General features: G+C 47.2%; 1 protein-coding gene and 1 pseudogene across 1 annotated transcript; one reads left to right on the top strand and one right to left on the bottom strand.

Annotated features, from left to right (window-relative positions):
• Gm16480 (predicted gene 16480) lies at positions 522 to 1679 on the top strand (annotated as a pseudogene).
• Fthl17f (ferritin, heavy polypeptide-like 17, member F) lies at positions 3636 to 4368 on the bottom strand. The gene has a single exon (NM_001038697.2). The coding sequence runs from the start codon at positions 4289 to 4291 to the stop codon at positions 3761 to 3763; it is 531 nt and encodes a 176-aa protein (NP_001033786.1). The 5' UTR covers positions 4292 to 4368; the 3' UTR covers positions 3636 to 3760.
• Positions 4369 to 6966: the final 2598 nt, after the last annotated feature.

The following is a 6966-nucleotide window of genomic DNA, read 5'->3' as shown; positions in this document are numbered from 1 at the left end:
CTCTCTCTCTCTCTCTCTCTCTCTCTCTCTCTCTCTCTCTCTCTCTCCCTCTCTCTGTCTCTCCTCTCTCCCCCCCTCTCTCTCTCCAAACATCAAAACAGAGAAACAAGCAATCATTGGTCATTAATATCTCTCAACATCAATATGAAATAATCAAACCCACAACTGAAATCAGTCAATCAGAAAAAAAGAAAATAATAGAAAGAATCAACAAAACTAAGAGCTGCTTCTTTGAGAAACTCAATAAGATAGACAAACCCTTAGCAGAACGAACCAAGAGACTGCGAGTGAGTATTCAAATAAACAGAATCACAAATGAAAACAGAGACATAAAAGACACTGAGGAATTTCATAGAATTATTAGGTCTTACTTCAAAATACTTTACTCCACAAAGATGGAGAATCTAAATAAAATGGATGGATTTTCTAAACAGAAACCACTTACCAAAACTAAATCAAGATCAGGCATGCCACCCGAATAGTTCTATAACCCCTAAGGGAATGAAGTAGTCATTAAAACTCTCCAAACCTCTCCTCACTGCAACCCCTCCATAGCTGCCACTGCTCCCAAGGTCACCTCCTCCGAGAACCAGGCTATACAGCCCACATACACTGATCTTGGCAAGTCCTCCAGAGATGTCTTCACCAAGGGCTACAGTTTTGGCTTAACAAAACTTGATTTAAAAACAAAGTCTGAGAATGGATTGGAATATACCAGCTCAGGCTCTGCCAACATGGAGCCACCAGAGTTAACGGCAGCCTGGAAACCAAGGTCAAATGGACCAAGTATGGCTAGCATGTACAGAGGGACCAAGCATGGGCTAGCATTAATGGAGAATTGGAACACAGACAGCACCCTGGGAACTTAGATCACTGTGGAAGACCAGCTTGCTCATGGACTGAAGCTGACCTTCACTTCATCTTTCTCACCTAACACTGGGGGTGGGGGGGTGCTAAAACCAAGAAAAATGCTCAAATCAAGAGGGACCACATCAACCTGGGCTGTGGCATGGACTTTGACATTCCTGGGCCCTCAATCCGGGGCGCTGTGTTACTTGCCTATGAGGGTTGGCTGGCTGGCTGGCTGGCTCCCAGATGAGTTTTGAGACCTCGAAATCCCGATGGCCCAGAGCAACTCCACATTTGGCTACAAGACAGATGAATTCCTGCTTCATAATAATCAGAACGACAGATCGGAGTTTGGTGACTCCATTTGCCAGAAGTTGGAGACTGCTGTAAATCTCCCCTGGGCTGCAGCAAACAATAACACTTGCTTTGAAATAGCAGCCCGGTATCAGGTCGACCCTGATGCTGGCCTTTCAGCCAAAGTGAACAACTCCAGCCTGATTGTCTTAGTGTTCTCTCAGACCCTAAAACCAGGTATCAAACTGACACTTTCAGCCCTGCTGGATGGCAAGAACGTCACAAGGTTGGTTTAGGACTGGAATTTCAAGCATAAATAAATATTGTACAATTGTTAACTATTTTGTAGCATAGCTACCTTCGGAGTTTAGTGTACCTTTTAATGTTGTATGTTGGGGATATGAGAGTTGATAAATACTGTGCTAGACCTCAGACTAAGGATGACTCGGCTTTAAGGTGTTTACCATTTCAGAGGTACAGCAGAAACCCCATTCCAGAAAGGGTCCTTTTTAGGTATAGGCAGGTTGGGGAGGAGCAGTACTGAAATACAAAATGTGTAAGCCAGGGAGACTGGCAAGTTTAGTGTTATTGTTAAAACTTGTGCTTTAAGCTGTCATTGTTGGAGAAATCTATGTACTGGAAACACCTGAGATACAGAGAAGTAAGAGTATGGTACCCTGTGGCAAGACCCCACCCAGCTAAGCTTCTGTAGTGTGAAAGAAAAATGCCTAAGGACATTAGTGATGCTATAAAGCAACAACAGATGAAGCTATTAAATTGGCTCACGGGAGCCAAGGTTATGCCAGGCTGACAGCTGAACTTGGCACTATTGTCATCGTGGCTATAAAGTCACAGTCTGCAAAGTCACACACAGTCACAGAAAGTCACCTACAGCTGTAAGAGTAAAGGGGTCATGGAATGTTCCTTCACAGTTTCAGAGAGCCACTGTAGCTGGGCAGTGTGTGACAGAGAAGTTCCTGTTTGAAGGGCATGTGGGACAAGAGGCCCTAAGAAGCCATTCCATGTAGCTCTGAAAATGAAGCCTCAGTTGGCTTGGAGACCCCAAGGTGTTGGAGATGCCAGTACTCTGCGCTGAATACAGAGGATGGGACCAGCCCAAGAGTTAGAAAGTGTGCTAAAGGCAGAAACGCTCGAATGGTAGAGCCATGTAAGGCCTTTGATATGGAACATGGAGGTACAGCGTTTGGCATTTGCCTTGCTGGATTTCAGCATTGCTTTGGTCAACTTTTCCTATGTTCACATTCATCCCCTTTGAAAGACTAGTGTATGTTCTGTGCCATTATATGTCAGAAATATGCCATTTCCTTTTTAATTTTTCAAGGAGTGACAATAAATAGGCTGCCTAGAGTCTCAGTAGAGTCCTGAGGTCTTTTATAATTTATTTTTTACTTGTTCAGTTTACATCCCTCTCACTGTCCCACTCCCTTCACTGCCTACCATAATACTTCTGCCATCCCTTCCATTCTTTTCTACGTGGATGAGGCCTCTCTGTCTATTCTCCTACCCTGTCACTTTAAGTCTTTGAGAGACTTGTCGCTTCCTAAGCAATGTTGTAATTATGGAAAAAAGTATAGGGACTTCTAAATTTAGACTACATGCATTTTGAAATACAGTATATATGGTCACAAGACAATTGGTGCCAGGCAGTGGAGTGTGGTGGTTTCAATGGGATGCCCCAAAATAGTATCAGGCATTTAAATACTTGGTCCCACGTGGTGGCACTATTCTAGGAGGCTTGGGAGTTAGAAGACATAGGAAACTGGAGGAACTCTTTTAGAGTTAGGAAACCCACCATTTCAAGTTTGTGCTCTGCTTTCTATTTGTAGTTTAAGATATGAGCCCCCAGTTTCTGATTCCACTGTCATGCCTTACTCTACTTTAATGGAATCTAAAGCGCTTTGTTCATCCCACAGAACTAAGTCAGGAAATTGCCTAGTTGCCCACCCCTTTCTTCTATAAGATTTAATTTATTTACTCACTTTACATCTGGAGTGCTGCCCCCCCTCAGTCTCCCCTTCATACACACTCTCCTTCACCTCCCTTAACCCTCCAAACTTCTGGATATTCAAAGCTTCCAAATAATCACGATGAATATGGAGATATACTCCTGACCAGGGATTTAAAAACCCCAGTGGAGTGCCACATTCATTTTTTTCAAAGTAAAAGGGATTTTTGAAGGTGTAATATTATGGAACTGGCTCTTATAGCTTAGGTGGGCCTAATCTTGCTATAAAGCAGAGGGTGGCATTCAACACTTGATATTCCTGCCTCTATCTCCACAGTGCTGTGGTTTCAGGCTTGGACCACCATATCCTTATTTATGGCCATGGTTGGGTTGCAGTCCATGGTTTCCTGAATACCAGGTAAGCACTGCAACAAGTGAGCTACACCCACAGTCCCCAAAGTTAAGAATTTAAGCATCAATTTGATACTTCAATTTTGCTGCAAACAAACACTCAAATTTATTTAAAGCAACAGTCCATCAGAAACCGAAAATGAGTGAACTTTGCTTCAAAACCAACATAAATATCAGGTGTAATGACCAGAGAAAGACCCCACGACAGTGGAGACATACCAGTTCAGTCCACTTGAAGCTTTAGGAGAGGCTGAGCTTGTCAAAGAGGTACTCAGCCAAGTTGTGCTCTACGGCTCCCATCTGGCGCAGGTTGGTCAGGTAGCCGCTCATCTCCTTCAAAATGTCGACCTGCTGATCTAGGCAGTTTTGCTCCAGGAAATGGCAGAGGTGGGGGTCGCCTTTCTCCTTGGCCACTTCGTGCATGTTGAGCAGGCTCTGGTTGATCAGCATCTCCATGTGGAAGGCACATTCCATCGCTTGAAATCCTCCGTGCCAGTTGTTGCGTTCTGGTCTCGCGATGTCCTGAAGGGAGATGCAGCCTCCACGCTTATTCTGCAGGTGCATGAACATCTCTGCACTGGTCTGGCAGTTGTGTGACTTGGTCAAGAAGAAACGCTTGAAGTTCTCCTGAGCCACGTCATCACGGTCAAAGTAGAATGCCATCGACATGTACTCATAGGAGGATTGGAGGTACAGCTGGATGTGTGTGTTGACAGCATCCTCGCACTGCCAGTCATAGTTCTGCCGCACTCGAGAGGGCGCTTCGGCCATGGCGGGCGCTTGAGCTGTACAACCACAGACTCAGCGATTCCCCACCCGCTCACAGGGGCAGGGCGGGAGCAAAGAACACAGTCCCACAGTCCCAAAGTACCTCAGATCGCTAGAGCAGCTCAACCGCTAGGCTGCAGGCAGTGATCCAAATGGCTGTTCCTGCCCACCGACCACAGTATTTGAGCGCCAGGGTTTATAGGAAGAGGCGGGGCATCACCGGAAATGAGGGTTGACACCCAATCATGACAGGGTTTAAGTCCCAGGGCAAATGGGAGTGGTGAGCATCATCGGAAATGAGTGTTAGTGCCCAATCAAGACGTGGTCTCAGCAGGAGGGCTAAAGGGAGGGGCAGGCATCAGTGGCAAATGGGAGGAGTGGGCATCAGTGGAAATGAGTGTTAGTGGCCAATCATGACATGGTCTCAGCGGGAGGGCTTAAGGGAGGGGCGGGCATCAGTGGAAAGGAGGGTTGGGGCCCAATCATGACACGGATTCAGCCTCAGGGCTAATGAGAGGGGTGGCCATCAGTGGAAATGAGGGTTGGAGGCCAATCATGACATGGTCTCAGCAGGAGAGCTTAATGGAGGGGCGGGCATCAGTGGAAATGATGGTTGGGGCCCAATCATGACCTGGATTCAGCCCCAGGTCTAATGAGAGGAGCAGGGCATCAGCACAAATGAGGGTTGGCATCCAATCATGACAGGAATTCAGCCCTAGAGCTAATGAGATGGGCGGGCCTCAGCAGAAATGAGTGTTGGTGCCCAATCATGACAGGAATTCAGCCCCAGGGCTAATGGGAGGGGCAAGGCATCAGCAGAAATGAGTGTTAGCGCCCAATCATGACACGGATTCAGCCTAAGGCTAATGGGAGGCAGGGCATTAGCAGAAAAGAGTGTTGGTGTTCAGTCATGACAGGGTTTCAGCCCCAAGGCTAATGGGAGGAACAGGGCATAAGCAGAAATGAGTGTTGGCGACCAATCATGACATGGATTCAACCTCAGGGCTAATGGGAGGTTTAGGGCCTCAGCAGAAATGAGTGTTGGAGCACAATCAGGACAGGGATTCAGCCCCATGAATAATGAGAGGGTAGGGGCCTCAGCAGAAATGAGGGTTGGGAACCAATCATGACAGGGATTCAGGCCCAGGCCTACTGAGAGGGGCGGGCATCAGTGGATATGTGGGTTGGTGCCAAATCATGACAGTGATTCAGGCTTAGGACTAATGGGAGGTCCGGGGCATCAGCAGAAATGAGTGTTGGCACTCAATCATGACACGGATTCAGACCCAGGGGTAATTGGAGAGGAGGGGCATCAGCAAAAATGAGTGTTGCCACCCAATCAGGACATTTCAGCCTCAGGGTTAGCTGGAGGCTACAGGACATCAGCAGAAATGAGAGTTTGTGCCCAATCATGACATTTCAGCCCCAGGGCTAATGGGATGGGTGAGGCATCAGTGGAAAAAATTTTGGCACACAATCAGGACATTTCAGCTCTAGGGCTTAAGGGGGGAGCATCAGTGCAAACGAGCGTTGACACCCAGTCAGGACATTTCAGCCCCAGGGTTAGTGGGAGGTGGGCATCAGCAGCTATGAGTGCGGGGGACCAATAATGACATCATTTAAAAAAAAAACGGTTTCAGGAAATTATTTTTCTGCCTAGAAGCACAATGTGAAACCTGGTTGGAAGCCTGGCACAGTTGCACGCTTCTGTATGCAGTGTCATGCTTTGGAGTCTGAGACAGGAGCATCTTCAGACCCCCGGAGCTTAAGCCCAGCCTAAATGGCAAAACGAGACCAATTCCCCCCCCCCCCAAACTGTTCCCCCTAAATTAATTTGCTACTTAACAACAACAAAAACCTTTAATATTTGTTTGTTTTCCAAGGCAACGAGTACTTAGGAATGCACAGGAAAACAGTATTTTAAGAACCTGGAGTCTAGCTCTCCTTCCCAGCCAAGACTGTTTCTGGAGAACATCCATGTACACCGCGCCCTCTGCTGGACACGTTCTTAACTGCAGTCGCCTCACAGAACAGAAAGGCTAGGACAATGCAGAGAACAAGGTCTGGGACTCATCTCTGCCCTCTAGAGGCTGAATAGAACCAGGCCGACCCTCCCTAGGTGCCCCTGAGACAAACTGCACCCAGCTATTTGGATCCACTTGGCACCTGCGCTTTAGCCTCCAGAGACACCACCACACGTGCATCTCAGTCGTCAGAATCATCACCATCTTCTGGAACAGTGAAACTGTTCCTGGAGGATAGAGAGTCCAAGGATCACCCACAACAGCCCTGCTGAGAGCCCTGCTGCCCTGAGTCTCCTGTGCTCTCTGCCTGCTGTGGCTCCCATAGCTGCCTCAGCTGCCAAGATAAATTAGCAAACTGTTTACAAAGGTGATCAGACTGGAGAATCTGGGAGGGGAGGCTGGACAGAGGAAATGAGAAGAGGAGGAGAGAGAAGAGTGGAGTGATCCAACTTGATTTACTGAAAACCAGGGGGAAAAGTCTGAATATCTGAGGTAGAGCAGCATGAATATATGTCAGTTATTTATGCTTAGAGGAACACTAGCATCTAGATTTTTTTCTTCTACTTTGTGGCACTCAGTAGAGGCCCAGCCACCAGGCACAGGCAGTGATCTTGGGCATGGGTTTCATCCTTCAAAGGTATTGGGCTTGTTGGA

Source organism: Mus musculus, chromosome X (assembly GCF_000001635.26).
Source record: "Mus musculus strain C57BL/6J chromosome X, GRCm38.p6 C57BL/6J".
In the NCBI taxonomy this organism is placed as follows: domain Eukaryota; kingdom Metazoa; phylum Chordata; class Mammalia; order Rodentia; family Muridae; genus Mus; species Mus musculus.
This window is presented reverse-complemented; position numbering and strand designations above follow the sequence as displayed.